Source organism: Vipera berus, assembly GCF_964194415.1.
Source record: "Vipera berus genome assembly, chromosome: 3".
Taxonomy (NCBI): Eukaryota; Metazoa; Chordata; class Lepidosauria; order Squamata; family Viperidae; genus Vipera; species Vipera berus.
In genome coordinates this window covers 107,985,407-108,008,682 of record NC_138204.1, presented here as the reverse complement: position 1 = coordinate 108,008,682, position 23,276 = coordinate 107,985,407, and the positions used below count along the sequence as shown (strand labels likewise).

At 38.9% G+C, this 23,276-nt stretch overlaps 1 protein-coding gene across 3 annotated transcripts in view; it reads left to right on the top strand.

The window, feature by feature from the left end:
• The window catches only part of SMG7 (SMG7 nonsense mediated mRNA decay factor), a 73,540-nt gene that overhangs the window by 20,645 nt on the left and 29,619 nt on the right, over window positions 1-23,276 (top strand). For all 3 annotated transcript variants that reach the window (XM_081323233.1, XM_081323232.1, XM_081323231.1), the window contains exons 5-14: window positions 800-971; window positions 1,660-1,731; window positions 2,629-2,779; window positions 3,436-3,571; window positions 4,877-5,039; window positions 9,019-9,175; window positions 14,825-14,895; window positions 17,018-17,078; window positions 17,820-17,939; window positions 20,926-21,358. In XM_081323233.1, coding sequence (XP_081179359.1) covers window positions 800-971; window positions 1,660-1,731; window positions 2,629-2,779; window positions 3,436-3,571; window positions 4,877-5,039; window positions 9,019-9,175; window positions 14,825-14,895; window positions 17,018-17,078; window positions 17,820-17,939; window positions 20,926-21,358 — 1,536 coding nt within the window. The remainder of the gene's footprint in view (window positions 1-799; window positions 972-1,659; window positions 1,732-2,628; window positions 2,780-3,435; window positions 3,572-4,876; window positions 5,040-9,018; window positions 9,176-14,824; window positions 14,896-17,017; window positions 17,079-17,819; window positions 17,940-20,925; window positions 21,359-23,276) is intronic.

The following is a 23,276-nucleotide window of genomic DNA, read 5'->3' as shown; positions in this document are numbered from 1 at the left end:
ATAGATAGATAGATAGATAGATAGATGATAGATTCAGTCTCTAGTTTTAAAAGTTCATATAGAATAAAACCAACACTGATAACCAAATATGATAGCTATATTTTACCTTTAAGATAAGAGTATCGGTGTCTGAAATAAGAGTATATATGTCTGAAATGCTAATTTTTAGAAAATTATAAAAATGGAGATAGCAATCCTGTTTTGAGATTTTTCTCTGGTATTAATTTGACTGCTTTGGAAAATGGAATGATGAACTCAAACTCTCTATCTACCTACATATCTACCAATACTAGTTTGGTATAGTAGTTAAAAACACCAAGCTAGAAACCTAGGAGATCATGAATCCTAGTCCTGCTTTAGTCCTGAATCCAGCTTGAATCAATCACTTTCTCCCACATCCCAAAGAGGAAGGACAGTGCAAACCATTTCTAAAAACCTTAAGAAAATTCTAGGGATTTGTCCAGGTAGTTGCCAGGAATCAAGATTGGTACTTATTTATTTTAAAACAAATCAGACCATGGGTCTCTCTTTTATCTCATTTATTCTCAGTTAATAACAGCTCTTCACAATTTCTAAAGTCATTATCATCTCTATGTTGTAATATTTTTTGACCGCTGAATATTGGGATTTTTTTAACCAGTGAGCTCAAAACTTCCCATCTTAAGAACAAATAAAACAAGAATGGTAAAATGGTTTATTTTTCTATTAAATTTTCTTGAATGGAGAATAACAAAGAGAAATGTTTAAGCTTCAATAGAGAATCTGAAATGTAGATATAATTGATAGTTCCTAATTTCAGCTACTGCAGGAGCTGTGCACGGTATTTAATGTGGATTTGCCCTGCCGTGTGAAGTCCTCTCAGTTGGGAATTATCAGCAATAAACAGACGCACACCAGCGCCATAGTGAAGCCACAATCTAGCTCCTGCTCATATATATGCCAGCACTGCCTTGTCCACCTTGGAGACATCGGTAAGTAGCAGAAGTAGGAAAAGTTATTTTTAAAGCTTATCTTCAGAGTGTTGAAAAATATACAAATGGTAGAGTCTCAAGGAGGGATGGAAAAAGTAGACACATCAATCTCTGAAGACAATACAAGACTACATATTCTATAGTGTCTTGAAGATGCCACATTTAAGTGACACTGGCCTTGTGAAATTGCAGTACAAACAGGACATTTGGATTATAGATTGTAAAAATCTTTAAAGTGATGGTAGTTTTCTAACTCTGGTTACTAATTAGTTTTTCAATCTTTCTTAGACAACAAAATATTTGGACTTCTGCTCCAGCATCTAATAGAATGACATGTTAGGGGGTAATTATGTCATGAAGATAGAGAGTAAGAGCATGAACAAGAGAGTAGGAGCAGACCAAAGTCCAGCAGTCTGTCCCTTACCGTAGCCAGCCAGATTCTTTTTGCTACTCTCAAGCAAGAGAAAATAATAATAATCCCATTTTATGCCTTGATTGATAGTTGTCATATCTTAGCATTTTTGTCATAGTCGACTATGTAAAACTCAAAACAATATATTTGGAAGATCACTAATCTTACATGAACCACTATGTATTCTGCACAAAACAAGTTATTTTAGAAATTGGGTATATAGCTCATTGACTAGTAAACTAGTATTCTGTTTAAAATAAAATCATCTCTTCCTAGCTCGCTACAGAAATCAGACCAGCCAGGCTGAATCCTATTATAGGCATGCAGCTCAGCTTGTCCCCTCCAATGGTGAGTTTTGAAAGTGTAACACACATGGTTGAATAACTTCTGTTACAGAAGATGAGGTTTCTTTTTATTTAGGATACCAGTTTTCAGTACTTAAATTCCACAGTCATTGCAAGGAAAGAAGGAAAACAGAGCAATCTTTCTAAAACCAGCATAATCACTGCTGAGGATTGTATATCAGAAGTAGCCCTGTTTCAACAGAATATTACAGGATGCTTATTAATGTTTTTTCTATAGGTAGTCTTCAACTTACAACAGTTCATTTGGTGGCCATTCAGTTACAGCGGCACTGAAAAAAGTGACTTACCACCATTTTTCACTGTTACAACCTTTGCAGCATCCCCGTGATCATGTGATCAAAATTCAGATGCTTGGCAACTGGTTCATACTTATGACCATTGCTGTGTCCCAAGGTCGTTTTGCAACCTTTTGAAGGAAGTCAGATTCACTTAAAAACCAAGTTACTAATCAACTGCAGTGATTCACGTAACAACTCTGGCAAGAAAGATTGCAAAATGGGTCAAAACTCACTTAACAAATGTTTCATTAAGAACAGATATTTTGGACTCAATTGTGCTTGTAAGTTGAGAACTACCTGTATTGCATATCTGATTGGAAAAGCTTTTTCAGAACTATCTTGTATTTTTTAAACGTACATACCTTCTGTCTTATAAAGGGAATTATGTAAATGAATTATTGTGCTGTAAATTGAAGTTACTCATATTTTTCAGCATTTAATTCAGAAAGTTCTGAATTCACGTTACCATCGGGTTGCAGATCGATAGCAATCTGTGGACCAGGAATTGGGGACTCCTAGTTTAGAATATAACAAGGACATTGGATTGAACTTATAAAACAAACCTGGAACTCAAGAACAAACCTTTCGTTTATCTTATTTAGGTCAGCCTTATAATCAGCTGGCTATTTTAGCATCCTCCAAAGGAGATCACCTGACCACAATTTTCTACTACTGCAGAAGCATTGCTGTGAAATTCCCTTTCCCAGCTGCTTCTACTAACCTACAAAAAGCACTTTCTAAAGCACTGGAAAGGTAAGGCTGAATGGATATATTTCAAAAGGGAATGTATTCATGTATCATTGGACTTCACTGTACAAATACCATTTTAGTCCAGGAACATCTGGGGATCATAAGTTCATGTATGCAAAGTATTAGCCATGTATAAGATTTAAAGTGTGTATAGAGTCACCTTATAGATTGTTTGTACAAAGTGCAGCATCAGTATGTTCTCAAAAAAGTTGCAAGCAAATAATTTCCTATGTCTTTTTATCCAGTACTAGTCTGATTCTAAATGAATTTCTAATTGTAAATACTGCATATAAATTATTTATGAGATGGAGCAGTCCTTGAATCAGTGAGTGGATGGATAGATTGATTTTCCTAACAGCTGGCTATATCAAAACTGTACACCAGTGCAGTGTTGAGTTTTTATTATTAACATGGGTCTTTGCTTTGTTTTGGTTAATTGCTTTTTAGTGGATGATATGGTTTCCAAAGCAGTTCTGTCTAGCTTCTGACTCTTTTACTAAATATTATTTTTCCAGTTCAACCCATAATTATTTTCTTAAATAAAGTCCAGTAATAAATATGTATTTTATGCGGTAAATGTTTACAAAGTACATGTGTAATATAAAAGTTTATATGTATGCTTCCAAGACTAAAATACAATTTTTGTCTTATAATTGCAGTCGTGATGAGGTGAAAACTCAGTGGGGAATATCTGATTTCATTAAGACATTTATAAAATTCCATGGCCATGTATATCTGAGTAAGAATTTGGAGAAATTGAATCCTCTTCGTGAGAAATTAGAACAGCAATTCAAGGTTAGTTTATGGAATACTTCCAGCTTTTCTTGCTGAACTAACATCCTCATAAGATTGATTTAATTGATTTATTGATGCAACAATCCTTGGAAGCTCCTTCTAATCCATTTAAATATGTACAGGTAGTCCTTGACTTACAACAGTTCATTTAGCGACCATTCAAAGTTACAACTGCACTGAAAAAAGTGATTTATGACCATTTTTCACACTTATAACCATTGTATCATCCCCATGGTCATGTGATTTATATTTGGATGCTTGACAACTGGTTCATATTTCTGACGGTTGCAGAGTCCCAGGGTCATGTGATCAACTTTTGCAACCTTCTGACCAGCAAAGTTAATGGGGAAACTAGATTCATTTAACAACCACGTTAGTTACAGTGATTTACTTAATAAATATGGCAAGAAAAGCCGTAAAATGGGGTAAAACTTACTTAACAAATTTCTCACTTAGCAACATAAATTCTGGGTTCAATTGTTGTAAGTTGAGGACTACTTGTAGCAGGAATGCTGCATTTCTGTTCTTTATTGGCTTAAGAAAGAGGACAACCGTTACAATATCATGCATCTTACAAACAGATCCTTTTCTTTCAAGATGCCCCAATGATAGTGTGCTGTAATACTTGCATACTTACACGTTTGGCATTGAAACCATTATGTTTCCATCTGTAACTCCTACTTGAAATCCTGGGTCTTAAAAAGCATAGTTACAATTTATTTTGCTGCTTGTGTTTTCTACTCTTTACAAGCAACAGACTAAGCATGCTGATTTTAATATAGAGGAAGGGATTAAATGTATATTGATAGATGTATATAAAAAGAGAGAAGAGGATAGAGAGGGACAGGCAGATAGAATTGTTTTTGCAAAGAATTTTTGATGCAAAGTTGTTTGAATCTGTAATTTGTATCTCTACCTAGACTGCTTAGATATGGGTATTCCTATCAGTGATTCTGTGTATTCCTATCCAGCAGCAATTGATAGAGAAAAGGCAGTAATGCAATGGTCTCTCCAGCGATAGCATTTTCGCCTACATAAGTGAATTGTCATTCAGCGATAAAATGAAGACTTAAAAGAATTGAAGACCATCAAGAGGACTTAAGTAAATCTGAGACAATTTTTGTATATAGCTATTCGTATATGCACAGTTTCATATGGTTTTATATACATTGCCAGCCTGGAGATAATTGAGTGTTAATTAGTCTACAGCAGTATATTAGATGGTTTGTAATAGCTCCCAGTCAGATTGAACAATTAAGCATGTATATTTTTGAAAGGTTGGTTTATGTGTTTTTTTTATTTCAGAAGTTGCTGTTCCAAAAAACCTTCAATTCTCAACAGCTTGTCCATATTACTGTCATCAACCTGTTTCAGTTGCACCATTTACGGGACTTTAGCAATGAAACTGAACAGCATAGTTACAGTCAGGATGAACAGCTCTGCTGGACACAATTACTGGCACTCTTCAGTAAGTTATACAGTTGACAGTATTTTTGCACAGCTATTGGCTATATTGCTTTTTAACCAAATCTGTTGTATGCTGGAATGAGATTATAAGCCCCGGAGCGGGTTCAACACTGCACAAGCTGATTATGTAGTGAGAAAAAGCAGTTGGTTGTGATGCCAGTGCTGTTCTTGAATTGCATTACTGTGGCATGATCTTATAGCTAGGTCTCATAGTTACTGCTTCTGGAGGAGAAATTGTGAATTAGTTGGGTTCTTATTGATTAATTGTGAATAAATTAAGTTTGCGAAACCTTATGACTCCTTTATTTCCATTTAATCATTGATTTAATCCCCACATTCCTATTGTATCCTTGTATTTCCTTTGCAAGTAGAAAAATAGGGACCACTATGGTGGGAAGGTAACAGCGTTCTGTGCGCCTTTGGCGTCATGCCGGCCACATGACCACGGAGACGTCCTCGGACAAGCGCTGGCTCTTCGGCTTTGAAACGGAGATGAGCACCGGCCCCTAGAGTTGGAAATGACTAGCACACATGTGTGGGGGGACCTTTACCTTTACCTTTTTTAAAAAGAATATATGCACCTGGGGATGTGTTTTAAGGTATAGGCCAGGGGTGGCGAACCTATGGCATGCGTGCCACAGGTGGCACGTGGAGCCGTCCCTGTGGGCATGCGCGCCATCACCCAAGAAGGAGGCGGGGCCAGGCTGCCCCGCCCCCTCTCCACGTGCACCTGCACTCTTGCTCTCTTTCTGCACTGACAGTCAGGGAGCAGCTGCAAGAGCTGGGCAGATCCGGGCTGGATGGTGGACGCAGCTGTAGCACGAGTCTAGGTAAGCCTCCGGAGTGATTTTGCGCCCCCCCCCAATCATTTTACAATGCTCCAGCGGCCTGATTGGGCATCGGAGGCCTGCAAAATGCTTCTGCTGCCCAGATCTAGGACTGCAGAGCAATTTCGCTCCCCCCACCGGGCGATTTTGCAGGCCTCCGACGCCCAGATCGGGTTGCTGGAGCATCACCTACCCACGCCCCCGGCACCCAGTGATGCATAAGTGGGTTTCGGGTTGCAGTTTGGGCACTCGGTCTCAAAAAGGTTCGCCACCACTGGTATAGGCTATCAGTACCATATAGAATCCTGACATTAAAAGATCCTAAACTATGTAATTTCCTCCTATACCGTAGTTTCCAGCGTATAAGACTACTTTTTAACCCATGAAAATCTTCTCAAAAGTCAGGGGTCGTCTTATATGCCAGGTGCTGAAAATTTAGGGACAGGGCTGGCTGGAAAACCTGGAGCGGATCTCCCATTTAGTCTGCGCAGGGAAAGCGGGACCAATTGGAGAAGAAGCTGCAGTCTGCGATTTTTTACAGGCTGGGGTCTGGGCGTCTTTCCTTCTAAAGTTGAAGAGCAGCTGTAGTATATCCCAACTTGAAAGGCAGGTGGGGAAGGCAGCAGCCAGAGCAGTGGCTTAGCTCTAAGGACACATTTGACTCAGGAACTGGGCGGGCTGGCTGGAAAACCTGGAGCGGATCTCCCATTTGGTCTTTTTTAAAAAAAAATCCCATTTATATCCTGCCCTTCTCCGAAGACTCAGGGTGGCTTACAATTTAAAGCACAAATCAATGTGCTTAGCAATAGCCTTCATTCTGTGTATATGCCTGTTTATTAGGGCTTTCACCCCCCCCCCCCCAGCAGCATTATTACAAAGTCAGCTTATTTCCCCCAACAATCTGGCTCCTCATTTTACCTATCTTGGAAGGATGGAAAGCTGAGTCAACCTTGAGCCTGGTGGGATGCAAACCTGCACTAATTGCAGGCAGCTGGTTTTACTTAAGGCTCTGCGCAGGGAAAGCTTTAGAGTGAATTAGGAAAAGTGAATTAGGAAAATAGGGAACGGTTGCTGGAATTGGGTATGTGTAGTTTAACGAAGAGAAGGGTGAGGGGTGACATGATAGCAGTGTTCCAATATCTCAGGGGCTGCCACAAAGAAGAGGGAGCCAAGCTATTCTCCAAAGCACCTGAAAGCAGGACAAGAAGCAATGGATGGAAACTAGTCAAGGAGAGAAGCAACCTAGAACTAAGGAGAAACTTCCTGACAGTTAGAACAATTAACCAGTGGAACAACCTGCCTCCAGAAGTGGTGAATGCTCCAACACTGGAGGTTTTTAAGAAGAGACTGGACAGCCATTTGTCTGAAATGGTATAGGGTTTCCTGCCTTAGCAGGGGGTTGGACTAGATGACTTCCAAGGTCCCCTCCAACTTATTATTATTATTATTATTATTATTATTATTATTATTATTATTATTATTATTATTATTATTATTATTATTATTGTTGTTGTTGTTGTTGTTGTTGTTATAGTTTAATCCACTTGCACTGTTTTATGTTTACATGTTTGATGACAAACAGCCTTATGTTTATAAGTGACAGTTTTCCTACTAAGCACCTGCATGTCATAAGCATTTGAATTAAAATTACCATATTAAAATCAAATCTGATGTTTTTTAATTTTTATTTGGTGTGCGTTGGAAGAGGGGTAGTCTTATACGGCGAGTATAGACCAAACCCTATAATTTAACAGGAAATGTAGGGGGTCGTCTTATACGCCCAGTCGTCTTATACGCCGGAAAATACAGTATTTTTTTTTAGCACATAGAAAAATTATAAGGAAGTGGTAAAGCCACACTGACCATATTTCCATATTATTACTTCATATTTTGCATATATTTAAATGCTAAAACAGAGATAATCAAGGTAGTCTTTCTATTTAGAATTGGTTGCTTAATGACCATTCAAAATTATGCTGAACTGAAAGACACAACTCAGTCAAAGTTATGACCACTGTGCTGTACTATCACATTTTAGGCACGTAGCAACTGCCTCACATTTACAACCGGTTTATTTATTTATTTATTTATTTTATTACATTTCTATACCGCCCTTTCCCGAAGGACTCAGGGCGGTTTACAGGGTAATTAAAAAACCGAAATACAAAAGTTAAAACAGATTTAAAAAGAAAAAATTGTATGTGCCCCTGTCAAATAAAACCCCAGTTAAAATAAGATTGATCCTCAGCCTGGGCCAGAGAGCTCGAAGAGCCAGGTCTTCAGGCCCCGGCGGAATGTACGGAGGTCGGGGGCAGTCCTCAGCTCCACTGGCAGCTGGTTCCAAAGGGCAGGCGCCCCCACTGAGAAGGCTCTATCCCTGGGTGTTACCCGCCGGCAATCTCTTACCGGTGGGACCCTGAGAAGACCCTCCCTGTGGGAACGCACTGGACGAAGGGAACTTGATGCCGGCAGCAGGTGTTCCCTCAGGGTTGCAGCATCCACTGGTCACTTGGAAGCGAATTGTGATTTATTTGCTGTTTTTTAGCAAAAAAACACCCTGTGGATTAGCTGGATTCAGACTTATGACCATGTGATTTGCTTAACAGAAATGGTGACTTGCTTAACAACCATCATAAAAATGGTCATGAAATTGATTCTGGTTTCTTGGTGACTTGACTTACAACCCCAATGACAAAACCAAAATTCTGGGCTCAGTTGCGATCTTAAGTTGATTACTTATATATCACTGTTTGCTTTGTTGGTAAGATCCTGTGCTCAACTTTTGCAATCATATGGTCAACTTTAGCATTTTTTAAGACTCAATAGAGAACAATTTTTTCTCATGTTTTATATTAATAGTTTTATAAAAAATATTAGATATTATGCATATCCATTATATGTACTTTTTTCTTTTTTTATTTTATCCAGTGCTGTTAATTTTTTCCTGTCTTGTTTGTATTTTTATTATTTTTGTTCCTATTTTTTAATTTGCACTTTGTATTTTATCTTTTGAAATCAGTAAAAATTTCAAAAAAAGTTAAAACCGATGATCAGCAAGAAATCATTATTACTGCTTGAATTGATAACCATTTTATTAGTATAGTGCTCAAAGTAATTAACTAAAAATAAACACTATACTTTTGTTTTTCTCAGTGTCTTTTCTTGGAATTTTGTGCAAGTGTCCACTTCAGAATGATTACCAAGAAGAATCTTGGGGTTCTTATCCCCTTCCTGCACTCAAAGTGTCAATGGACTGGCTGAAACTTAGACCCAGTGTTTTTCAGGAGGCTGTGGTTGATGAAAGGCAATAGTAAGTCTTGTCTGCCTGTGTTTTTCCATTTTTCTTTAGTTTAGATCAGGGGTGTCATACTCAATTTCATTGAGGGCCGCATCAGCATTGCGGTTGCCCTCGGGGGGGGGCGGGTGGTTGTGGCCAGGGTGGGCGTGGCCTACTGGGTGGGCGTGGCTGGAGTGCATATGGCCTACTGGGTGGGCATGGCCAGCTCTACATCATTTGTGTCAGGGGTGCCTATGGGGGCCTGGGCAGGAGTGGGACAGATCTGAGGGTCTCTGGCAGAAGGAGATGGGACCAGGGAAGTGCCAAGGCATGGTCCACCGGAGGAGCCTCACTGTTCCTCTCAGGCCATGGGGGGGGCTGGACGGTGGCACAGAGGTAAAATGCCTAGCCCAGCTCTCAAGCACCCACGGCACTAAGCCCAGCCCCACTTCGCCAAGGTGGTGCCCAGCTGCGTTTACCTCCTCCTCAAGGCTGCTGCTGCTATGCTTGCTCTCCTTAGCCAGGTTGCTCATGATGGGTACGAGGGCAAAATCAAGAGGGAGGCCCATTCCCTCTCCATGTGAGGAGACCTGGCTTTGTATCCAAAGCTTCCTTAGCAATAGGGAGACCCCCCAGGATAGGCCAGGAGGAGGGGGCAAGGGTATGTTGAAAGGGCAGCAGGGCAGGACTAAGGTAGGACTTCCCTCAGACCTTCCCTCTCCTTCCTTCCTTCCAAAGAACAGAGTGGTGGGAAAATATTTGAGATGAGGGAGGGAGAAAAACAGGCAAGAAACACAGCTGGGGAAGTGTCATCCTTCGTGAGGAATGAAGAAATGCACCATTGCCTGGAAATGGCCAGCACATGGCCCTCGCCTACTTCACATATCCGACTTGGTGGGCTCTATGGGAGGGGATGCCATGAGCAGCGTGAGAGTTGATGTTACCTGTGCAATGCTGACCAGCCCCTAGCCTGCCCGATTTTGGCAGGTAGCGGGGTGCTCTACTCATAGTGCTAAGAGGCTGAGCCGGGTGGCATGAATCTGAAGAGAAGCACAATGCTGCCCAACCCCTAGCCTGCCCAAAGTAGGCAGGGCCATGTGCTGGCCACTTCCAAGCGATGGTGCATTTCTTCATTCCTCACAAAGGGTGATACCTCCCCAGCATGCGCCGAGGGGGCAGTGCCGACATGGCACAGGCCGGTCCCTCGCTGTTTCCAGATGGCCTTGTGGAGCTAAGACTGAATGTATTTCAGCATAGATGACCACCACGAAATTGTACATTGGCTCGTGGCCAGCCTGGGCTGGGGCCAAGGCAGCGGGGCCGTTCCCTTACTGTTTCCAGGATGGCTTCGCGGGCCACATGAAACCACTTCGCGGTCCGCATCTGGCCCCCGGGCCTTGTGTTTGACATGTCTGGTTTAGATGAAGTAAATTAGTAATGAATAATCTAAATTTCTCCTGATATAAATACAGTGAGCTTTTTTGTGGTTCAAATTTTTTATTAGTTTGTCAGAATATAAAATACAGAGGAAAATAAAAAATAATGGGAAACTAGGGAAGGCAAAAGGGATAAAGAGAAAGTGTGGGGTAGGAGGAGAAAAAGAAAAATAGCATTGTCTTCTGACTCTTTTTGGTACAGTAGAAGATAGTAATATTACAGCCTCAACTTTTTACTTTTACTCAGTAATATATACTACCCATTTCTATAACAACAAACCTATCTAATCAGCAACACCAAAATCAAAGTTTCATTTTTCCATCACAAGCACAAAATCCAGAAGCGGTTGCCAAATAGGAATAAAATTAAATACACTCTTTTTAAAAAAAAAAAAACCAAAGCAATCAATTTAACCATCTCTACTTTTTTTTCTTTCCTACAATGAACTTTGAACTGAAAATTTGTAGACTTCATCTTGTTTTAGCTATGAATTTTCTAGTGATAGTCTAGAAAATAATTAAATGTGTTCTACTATTTGCACACAATCTTCAGTAGCCATTTTTTTCTTTTCTGATCACAATTTGAAAAGGAAGAAATGGCTAACTTTCTGAAAGTACTATCAGCAATTCCTTTGATCCCAGATTGGAAGATGAATAGCTTCAAACTAAATTCACATAATTCTTAGTCACAAATGCGTAATTATTTAATGAATGAAATATGTTGTCACTTTTGCACAAAAGTTTATTTTCTTTCATTTATATCCCAGTTGTCCATGTTAATGGCTGAACCTCATTACCTATTGCCAGATACTATAATAGATAAGAATAAAGTAAATTAATAAAGATCAGATGATAATATTCAATCATAGTTACCATATAATTCTAAAACTTGAGCTAAAGATGATGTATTCCTCTAAGTGGCATTTTGCAGTAGAGCTATAGTTTGAGATCTACATAGAGCACAAATTCCATGCTTTGATTATTCAGTGAATGTTTTCTAATAACATGACTCGTTATAATGTGGACAGCTGGAAGCTATAGTTATTTCTAAAGTAATCTCTCTCATTTGAATAAATATACTTTCTAATTTAGTCTTCAGTGAACTGGATTTGTGGAGAAAAGTAGCTTCAAATTAAAACAGAGAGATAATGGATGGATGGCACTGCTTTTCAAGCATGGTTTGACTTTTTATGCCACTTCAGACACTACATTTAAAATATTGGGATTTATTTATTATAGACAATCTAACAGCCACAAATGCAGCTAATGTTAAAAGTTTTTATCAACTTTTCATGTTAATAAAATGATCTCAACAAATCTCATCTCTTGATTAAGAAATTAAGTATTCATTTTAAAGATATAAATGTGATCTGCATTTGCATGCATTAAGAAATATCTGTAAAATAGCTCAGTGGTTTACACAGTGGTTTGTAAGACATTTTGAATTTTCAACATTTCTGCATTAATGTGACCTAAAATGTAATCTGTTTTCCACACAAGTCCTCAAACCAGATATTTACATTTGGATCATTTTTAGTGTTTTTGACTTCATTTGGGTTCTTTTTATCTAGTTAGAAGATCTTTATCTATCTCTTTATCTACTTTGAAGCCATGCAGGGAAGCGATCTTATTTTAGAGCATATTTATGCAAAAAATAGTCAAAATTCAAATGAGTTCATAAACTTTTAAACAGTACTGAAAATGGCTGCATTATTCTTAGGTTAAAAAAAATGAACTCCCTTGTTGATCCATAGAAAGGTTATTTTAATTTAAAAAATAGTTCCTTGATCTCCTGTACATAATCTCCTTCATTGCTTTCCTGTACATTAAAGGAAATTCCTGTACCCAAACCTCTTGATATTGAAATTGCTTTCAGTGCTAACTTGGGTGTAATTTGCAAACAGGTATCTTTTGATATAAAAATTCAATTACCTTCCAGAAGAGTCAGAAAAGCTTTCTATTTTAAGATTCTATGCTAGAAACTGGTTGCTTAATGTTAACATATATTATATTATTATATTATATTATATTATATTATATTATATTATATTATATTATATTATATTATATTATATTATATTATATTATATTATATTATATTATATTATATTATATTATTATATTATATTATATTATATTATATTATATTATTATATTATATTATATTATATTATATTATATTATATTATATTATATTATATTATATTATTATATTATTATATTATATTATATTATATTATATTATTATATTATATTATTATATATTTTCCACTCAATATCTGTTCAAGCTGTTTTACAATAGAAGAATGTAAAACAAATATAAAGACTATAAATCAGGGAAATCTGGAATCAAAGAAGGATATAAACAGTGAGTGTTAATAGTGCTTTTCTGATTGTAAAGGGTAAAATAAAGACATTAGAGCATGTTCTTTTATTGTCCTGTCATGTGACAAGTTGCCTCATTATCCTTTCCTCTTTCTGGACAGACTTAAAGAGGAAAATGAAATAAGGTTTGTCAGTTGAATGAACCTTTATTGTCAAAGTACAACCATGTATACATTGAGATTGGCTGAGCCTCCCTTCGTGCCCCCACCCCCAACTTACAGTGACACAAACCCTCCATCTTATTACACCATGTGAGCTAATTGCACAACACACCGGCCTCGCAAGTCAATCATGCATAAAGTTTATAAAATTATTTCCCGTTCAAAAGCCTAACAGCCCATGGATAAAAGCTGTTCTTCAGCCTGTTGGTACGGCTGGCTATACTCCTATATCTCCTACCCGATGGTAGGAGAGTAAAGAGATACCATCCAGGGCGTGAGTCATCCCTGAGAATTTTCCTCACTCTTCCAAGGCAGCGAGCCCTGGCGATGTCATCCAGTGGTGTCGGGACAGCCCACAATGTCTTGTGCTGTGCTCACCACCCTCTGTAATGCTTTCCTATCCGCGGCTGTCAGACCAGCATACCAAACCACAATACAGTACGAGAGGACGCTCTCTATAATAGACCGGTAAAAGAGGGTCATTAGCCGTTGTTCTACCCTGTTCATCTGTTATGGCATAAGTCAGAAATAAATTCTATTGTGCGACTTTAAAAAATGGGCACTTTTTATTAAGCCTGGAAGAATCCTTTGCCATTAAAAATCTAGACATTATACATAGTTTTTGAATAATTTATTTTCATATATACATCAGTTTATACACTCCATCCTTCAAGGTACACCAAACATAAAACCACATGCTTTAAACAAAATTGTAAATTAAAACAAATATCTAGCCAACAGCAAAATCTGTCAAAATGGTGGCCCAGCATCATCATTATCTATCAAATATTTGCTGGAATAAAATTGCCTTCATAGCCTTCTAGAAACTAAAGGGTTGGGGACTCTGTATACTTTGTGGTACATTGTTCTGCAGAACGGGATAGCCACCAAGAAGTTTTACCTTTTTGTTCCACTCTCTTCACTTAACATTGAGTGGGGATACTCAGCATCCACATTTCAAAAAATGCACAAGACTGGCTGAATCCAAGCAGGAAAGAAAATGGAACCTAAAGCCATGTAAGACTTTTTAGGTTAGTTAAAGCAAATGGAGAAAATTATGTGAAAGGTAAAAGTCTCTCTGGAATCATAAATATACTATAGCACTCTGTTCCCACAAGGATGGACCAAATACTTGTGAGAAGGCTTCGGGTTAGACATGAAATCAATAGCTGTGTGTTTGAGCTATGTAGGTCTGAGAAATTGTGCCCAGTAATGAAAATATCAGAGCTTCTGTCAGTATTCCTTAGAAACTGGCTTAAAAGAGTCTACTGAAAGGAACAACTAAGGAATTTCCCAAAATGGGATAGATAGGCATCCTACAATTCTTCATCCATTTATGTTGTATAGAGGAAAAACCAAGTAGCTACTTCAGGATTGAAATAAAATATGATTACAAGGCATTGTTTTATGGTGGCATTAAGCAATACCTGTGTATTTGAACCAACAGAATAATGTGTGACTGTGTTATTTAAATGATGCTGTAGACATACCAGGGGAAAATTGTACTGAAATACAGCAAGATAGTTACTGGAATTTTCAGAAAAGGATCTTCGATAGAAATAATTTTTATAGATTATGTCAGAAGAGATCTGATAAGAAACGGGGCTTTTGATGCAGTAAGGACAAGGTATGCAATGGAAGAGCAATCGTGAGTGTGCAGTGTGTCAAAGCATAAGTATAAAACTCTTCTTGCTTTGCAGTGTTTGGCCTTGGCTGATTTCTCTTCTAAACAGTTTTCAGCCTCATGAAGAAGACCTTTCCTGCCCTAATGGTAAGAACACTCCCTTATGACTTAGTCTGAGGAAGAGAAGAGCAGAGTGAAATCAAGAACAATGTAATAGAAAAACAACGATGAGCTTGTGTATAAGTTTAAGTTAAATCAAAACTATTTTAGCTCATGTTGACTTCATTGATTTTGAGAAGTACCTTCTAAGTACTCATTAAATTATGTAGATTCTATTCTATGCCCTCAGCTGGCAACACTTTATTTGTCCAAGCTCCTCTTCAGTGTCATTGATGGTACAGTTTGTTTACAGTTTTATATTTATATATCACCTCTTGTAAAAAATCATATGGGTTGCATCAATCAATCAAATTATTGGTAGTGCAGAGAAATAAGACCACAAGAAAGGGTGCAAGTAAGACCACCCCCCAAAAAGTCAAAATTAGCGGGTGAAAATAAATGATAATAGGAATATTCATAGATGTGACAAATATAGAATTTTTCAGAATGATTACTGAAGCTGGAGAATATTCTGTGCAATCTTAATTATGAATTTCCTTATTAATTTTACTTTCAGGCAGAATTACATTTGTTTTCTTTTGAATTAAAATTTTAATACATTCTAACTACAGGTGGTTCTCAATTTATGACCGGCCATTTTACACTATTCAAAATTAAAATGGCTTTGGGACAGGTGCTGTACAGGCACCATATAATGTCACAGCTACCTGTAGTTACGTGACCATAATTCGGGCTTTTGGCAACTGGCTCATCTTTATGACTGCAACATTCTATAGGCACATTTCTTGCCAGTTTTGGAAGAATAGTTTTGCTTAATGATTTGCTTTAACAACGATGGTGATTAATTTAATGACTGCTACAAAAATGTAAAAAAAAAAGGGCCCCGTCATATTGGTTCCTTGACTTACAACCACACCAATTTATGACTGGATTTCTGGTTCCAATTGTAGTTGCAAGTTGAGGACTACTTTACAACCACAACTGGGACAAGGGCCACCTAGCACTAAGCTATTCACTTATAAAGGGCAAGCTGATATGACTGCTTCACTTAGCAAGGGCACTCCCCATTGCCACCATTGAACAAATTCCACCAGTTGTGAGCCAAGGACCCACCCTAAGCCATGCCATTCCAGGCTTGGTCCCTCCCAGCCCAGAGCCTCGGTAAGGTAAAGGAATGCTTCATCTTCAATTCCCCCTTCCCTCTTATCGCCCCCTATCACTCCACCTCTGCTGTTCTGCCTGTGCTGCACCCTGTTTGGCGAGATGGCAAGCAACCATACATGGCTCGGGAACTGTTTGCCCTGTAAGAAGCCCTTGAACCACAGCAAAAATCCCCCGGAAGCCCCATCAGCATAGTGTGTGGCCTCAGTATGGCACAAAGCCACAACTGTCCTGGAAGCTCCAAGTGCCTATCGAAGCCCTAAAAGCATGGCAGCGCAATTGAGTAGCATGGCACGAAGCTGCAGCCCAGTTGCATGGTGCAAAGCCAGCAGTGCAGGGCAAAGCCTTTGTCACCCCATGAAGCTCCAGCTGTCTCAGCTCAGCTACACTCACTGCCCTGCACTCCTAGAGCTATGTTGCCCTCAACCTGGTCAACCATCCCAGTTGACCTTCACTGCTATCTTGCTCCTACTGCTGTGAGGTGTGCCCACCTTGGCCTTTGCAAGGCAGCTGCTGATCACATGAGGCCATCTTGTCCAGATCTTCTTTGTGCAATCTGGGGGAAAAGGTTTTATGCAGCCATCATCTGCCTCAGAAGGGCCATGCTAGGCATGCTTGGTCAGCACCAGGAGCAAGAAGACGGCAGTCAACTAGGGCCACAGGAACCACAGAGTATAGGGTGTCTAAAAGTCATATATAAGGAAATAAGTGAAGGGAGAGTTGAAACATTCCTGCAGTCGTAAGTGTAGGCAGACTAACAAGTGCCTGAATTTTGATCATGAAGGCACTGCAGTGTCTGTAACTTTGGGAACCAGTTGTAATCCATTTGGTACTGCTGTAACTTCAAATAGTTGTTGAACATATGATTATACATTGAGAACTACCTGTAACTTAAAAAGCACTTGTTATTTATTGGATCGGATCCTTGCTTACTAATGAAAAGTAGACTTGAATACGGATGTGCATATTTCTTTGTTTCATTCGCTAGCCACCCCTCTTCCAGAAGAGTTTGAACTGCAAGGATTCTTAGCTCTGAGACCCTCGTTCAGGTGAGTGATTATTATAGATAGATTATACTTATCAGTGTTACTATCTACTGTTATTAACAGTGTTAATATCTACTGTTTTCTAATCTTTGTAATTATTGCCACGCTACAAAATTTCATATATCTTCACTATTTTTTGTAATACATTATTATTATAGAATCATTGGGATTAAAATTCCAATTCTGGTTTCCTTAAATTTCATTTTAATTTTTGTGTATTTAAAGTTTAATCTCCCTGGAAACCTTTAGAAAAAGTGGTGTGAGGGGAAAAAATAGGTAATTATTCTTGTTTTTTCACTGAAGTAGGATTTCTAACATGATAGATCTTTTGATATAATATTATATAAGATAACTGTTAACTGCTATAGATTAATTTTCCTGGATAAACCCGGGGGGGGAAAACGTGGCAGATCTGAGTCTATAAACATATGCAGAGTACTTTTCTATTCTGAAATTGATTCTGGTACTATTTGCTTTTATATTTGGGTGTTACGGTGAAAAATTACTTGAAGAACAATTTCAGCAAGGATGATAAGACTTGATACAAAATACATAAACATGTGCGACTGCTATAAAATTGGACTCTTTCTCTCCCTGCCACCTGCAAATTCTGTGTAATTACTTCCTTGCTTAAAGGGAAACTTTAGATAACTAATTGGATCACTGTGTGTTACATCTGCATGTATCCCTCTTGTTCCTGATTCATAATCCAAACATGCCATTTTAATTTTTGTCAACAATCAGGAACTTGGATTTCTCTAAAGGCCATCAGGGGATTACAGGAGACAAAGAAGGGCAGCATCGCCGTATACGGCAACAGCGCCTGATTTTCACAGGAAAATGGATCGCTGACAATCAGCCAAGGTATCTGTATGGCTACTAGTATCATCCTATACCCTTTGCCCATGATGGTTCTCTTTGCCTCTTAGCATTGCTGTTCATGTTTATTATGACAGATTTTAAAACTCAAAACGAAGGTATGATTTTGGATACTATTTCATAGGCAGTAATATGGGAATGGTAGATACTAAAATGTGTATAATATTTACTTTTTTTCAGGGCTTAGAGAACTTGTTTAGGAACTTAAATCCATATTTTAGTTTGATGTTACAGGTAGTCTTCATTTAATTAAAGTCCCTAATCCCCATAATAACAACCAGCAACTTCATTCCTAATCAAAGCAATCATTAAGTGAAATGTCCCATAATGGCCCACAGCAGTTTTGGCAGTCCCTTTGGCTATAAATCCTGCTTGGTCATTACACAAGGACCCAACCTAATCTGAGCCATTCCTGGCATGGTCCCTATCCTTCCTGATCCTTTGTCCTTCCAAAGTAGGGAACTATTTCAGCATCCTCATCTCTCCCTCTTATCTCTGCCCTTTTGGCCACCTGCTGCCCACTGCCACTTCTGTCCACCATGCACCACTGCCAGCTAGTACAGTCCTTTATGCTGCTCCCGACTTAATATGAAGGATTAACAAAGAAGGATTACTGTGGAACAATCCACAGTGTGAAGGCTCATTCCCAGTGGCAAGGGCATGCAGCAAGGGACACATTGTCCTTCCTGGTCACCCTAGCTCTCACCTGCAGCACTTGCTTGCCTGCCCCTGCTTCCTGGCACCTGCCTGGAGCACCTGCTGCCCCCAGCTAACCTTTACTATCATTTTGCCTCCCTTTTTTCCACTGGGCACACTATCCTGGCCACAGACAGACAGGTATTGTGGGAAGGTGGATCTGTGCCACTACCCTGTTGAGTAAGCCAGCCTTTCATGCTGTACCTTACCATACACCACTGCCAGCCGGGATGATCCTTGGCGCAAAAGATCAATGGGTAAAGATTGCTGCAGGACAATCTGCAACACAAAGGATTATCTTGGCCCACAGGAGAACATGGCACAAATATGGCGCATGTCACAAAAGATCATCTCGGCCAGACCAGAATTCCTTTCCAGCATGATCTGAGAACGGTGGGACTTAAAATCCTGCACATCTGGAGAGTTGCTTTAAGAATAACATATTGTAGTTCATTGGGGAAGAAACCCAGATTTAAAATCCTTCTTCAGGCATGAAGCTGGCTGGGGAAACTTGAGCTGATTACGTTCTTTCTTATTGTAATCTAATCCTCCCAGGATTCATCAGAATAAATTGGTGTGTGTGTGTGTGTGTATAGAAACCCAGTGAATTAAGCTTTGCAGAGGAAGGCTATATAACTTTAAAAGAAACACCCAATCTGTTGCTTGGGCATCCTCTCCTTTTTTTAAAGGAGCAGAAAGTTGTAAGTTGACAACTGGTTGCAAATCTGTTTTTCAGCTCTGTGGTATAACTTTGAACAATTGCTGAAAAAATGGACATTAAGTGCAGACTACCTGTATTAACATAATTTGTAAGGTTACACACCTCTTCAGATTTAGTGCTACAAAAGTGTTTCAGAGTATGCAGGGGTGGAGGCAAATAAATGCTTCACCTGCAACCCTAGAAAAAGGAGCAGCTGCTTTAAGAAGTTGTAGATAGGTGCCATGTTTTCATCTCCGATATCTCAAAGCAACTTTTTGACCTTTGAATTTTAAACACTGCCTAGCCTTAATAGTAGACTGGTTAGACAGATTGAAATAAAATAGTTGTCTTTTGGTAAATCTGATCACTGTTCTAGTTGATTGCAGTTTTGTAATAACTCAGGCCCCCAGCCTGACTGCTTCACAGCTTTAAACAGGAGCTGCTGCAAACTGAATTGGAATCTTGTGCATTCAGAGCACAGGAATTAATGCAGTGGGGTTTGTTTGCTCCAGATCTTTGTATATGAAAAATATTTTCTTGCAGTGTTGCAATTACCTCAGCATGTAAAAGTTACGTTGCACGCAGTGCATGGGGCCAGAGCTAGGAATAAGTAGGACTGGCCATTTTCTATCCCCTTTCTTCCTTTTACTTTCTGAAGCTCTCTTTCTTCCAAATAGCAGAAAAAGATTTTTCTAGAGATCTGAGATGATCACTTGCATAGGCCTTTATTAGGTGGGAGATCTAGGGTTTCAAAAGTTGCCCGTAGTCATTCCCTATCTAGATCAATCTATTGGAGTTGGCGAGGGGGGAAATGAAGTAATTGCAGAGGGAGAATGAAAAACACTTGCTTTAGTAAACACAAGGTTATTACTTGCATTTTACTACTCTCATCTCTGTAATCAAATTCTCAAATGTTAATCCCAGGTGTTAGTCAAAGCAGGGGTCTGCAACCTTGACAACTTTAAGACTTGTGGACTTCAGCTCCCAGAATTCCTCAGGCAGCTATGCTGAGGGAGCTGAAGTCCACAAGTCTTAAAGTTGTCAAGGTTGCAGACCCCTGACTTAAAGAATGGGTGTATTCTTCATTCTTAGTGAGGTGTTATGACAAAGGCGGCTTTACTGTCAGTTATAATGGCCTGCAATATAAACAGTAGCATTGTGCGAGTATGTTCCAATCAACTGAGCTATGATAATGTTGTGTGATTTTCTTAGTTATATTGAACTTCAGCTGCTGTTATAAAAGAAGCATGGTGAGTTTTTAGTTCAAATGCTACCACCCAATCAAAGAAGTTACAGAAATATATCTCCAAAAGCTTTTATCTATTAAAACATCAGAGGAGATCAGATGATAATCTCTGACTGCTTTAAAACTTCATCAAGCTTACCCACTCTCAATTGGCACAAGTAAAGGTTGCTTTCTATTTGTTCCCTTCTAGCTCTATTTTACTTTGCTTTCAATTTTGTGGACTTAAAAAAACCAGTGATTTTTTTTCCACTCAAGGTTTGTGACTGATTATTCTTGAAAATCTATCGGTAACATACATACAGTTAATTGTTTTTAATTTTTTGTTAAAGGTTGATCCAATGTGAAAATGAGGTTGGCAAACTCATGTTTTTGACAGAGATCCCAGAACTGTTACTGGAGGAACATAGTGAGTCCAAACAGAGTCATGTTCTGCAGGAAGCATCAGAGCCACAGTTTGTCGATGGGAGCCCAGGACTTAAGTCAGTGCTATCTACAAGTCGAAACCTGATTAGCAGCTCTGATACGGGAGATAAGCCAATGGTGACATTCAAAGAAAACATTAAACCACGAGAAATAAACAGAGAGCAAGGCCGAAACTATCTGACGAAGGAAGTGGGTAGGGAAAGAAGAGATTATATCAAAGGAATAACAGCCAATAAAAATGATGGAAAGAAGGACAACAACAACAAAAGGAAGAATGAGATTAAGAAATGTGGCATGGACAAGAGTCAAGAAACAGGGAAGCAGAATGTAGCTGTACAGGTAAGATTCTCTATATGTTATCATTCCTCTGAATGTTTTCATGCTGCCACCTAATTTAGCTGTAATGTTACAAAGTTGCCTGAAGCTACTTTTAAGCTTTTGGATGATGTGACATAGTGAGACAGCTATGAGAGGCAGATGCATCTGAAGCTTCCATACCTTCACTTTGCTCCCTCAATATTCACTAGAGGATCTAATGGAATAGTGGCTTATGTTTCTCTCTTTCATTGCATATCTATGGTCTTATTTTCCTTTCCTTTCCTTCCTTTACTCTGTCCATCCGTTAGATCAAGGGTCGCCAACCTTTCTGGGTTGGTGGCCCAGTGGGAAAGGGAGGGACAGGCACCTTTATACGCACATGCACAGACACACAAATGTATCTTGCGTGTGTGCGAATGGGGCCGTGAGCATGTGTGCTCCGCAAATGGGGCTGCTAGCGCCGGCTTGCCAAGCACCAGTGAGAGGCTTGCGGCTCACCTAGCGCCGGCACACGTCTCGTGGCTCTCTAGCGCTGGCAAGAAGCTTGCAGCTCGGCTAGCGCTGGCACAAGGACGGAGTGAATGCATGCACATGGCCATGGGATTGGGGACCTCTGCGTTAGATGTTCTCTTCTCGGGTACCATTGAGGTCTTATGACTCACCTTCCTAATTAGTTGAATCTTAGTAGAGTGGGACTCCATTCATTCATTCATTTGATTTGTGGCTTCCTTCTTATTCAGGAGTTCAGGATACATAGCACTCCCTCTCTTAGCAATAGCCCTGTGATGAAGATAGGTTGAGAGAGAGTGAATCGCCCTAAGTCACACTTTTGAGCTTCAGACTGGACTTAAGCCTCAGATTCCCCAATGCTAGTACCGTCTCTTAATGGCTACGTGACATGATTTAAATAAGCTTAATAATGCCATTATGTTTTCTGAAATTAAGCATTCTAATATTTTTAAACTGCAAGAGTCATTTGCTAGTATTCAGTATAATATTACAGCAACTTTTTGCCAATTTCTGGTAATTGGGAGCTGCTCTAGGTGGATCTTATATGAGATACAGGTTGTTCTAATATTTTATGAATGTTAGAACCTGTATCCCATATCAGATCCACTTTGTAAAATGAATTCAGTACAAAGATCTTCTTGATGATATTCTTAAGTTTAGGGATATTCCGTATTAGTACACAATTCATTGGGGACAGATTGTACCTCATAAATTTTCTAAACAGAAATTTTGCAATTGTCCAGATTTGCTCAGGGACTCATTTTTTTGCTGAACTATAGTTTTTTTTTTAGATCTTTCCCTTATGTGTTATTGCTTCTAAATGAAGTATAAAGTTACCTCAGAATGGGTATTGTTTAGTGTGCTTTCTTTTGCTCTAAATTTCAGCTTTCATAGTTTTCATTATGTAGGTTTATTGATGTATTCATTTTTTTCTGGAATAGGTGTGCTAGTTTAGGTGTATACATTTTTAAGGAGCAAATATGTGAGTATATGCGTCTTTTCTGCAAAAAAGCCCAGGTCATCTATGGTATGTGAATTGCTGTAATTTTGAAGTTGCAACTGAAATTGAATAAAATGAAGCTGACGTTGATGTAAAGAAATACATCAGGCTCTAATTTATAATTTCATTCAAACCTACATCTTAGACCTGCAAAAGCTGTGATAATTTTAGAAACAGGGCTTCTAGATAGAGATATCTAGCATCATAAGTCCAGTAGCTGGATAAGTATTAAAATATTTCTAAAAAATCTCAAGTAACGATTTTATTAATGTTTGTATTTTAATTTTCCAATTTATGTTTCAGAGTTTTTACCAGCCTCTCCATTAGGTTTCTTTTGAAGCTTGTGTCTCCCACCTAGAAAGTATGAAGCCAAAGACAGGCTTAAACTACCTCCTCTAGTCCACTCTGTGGAGATAAATAATAGCTCCT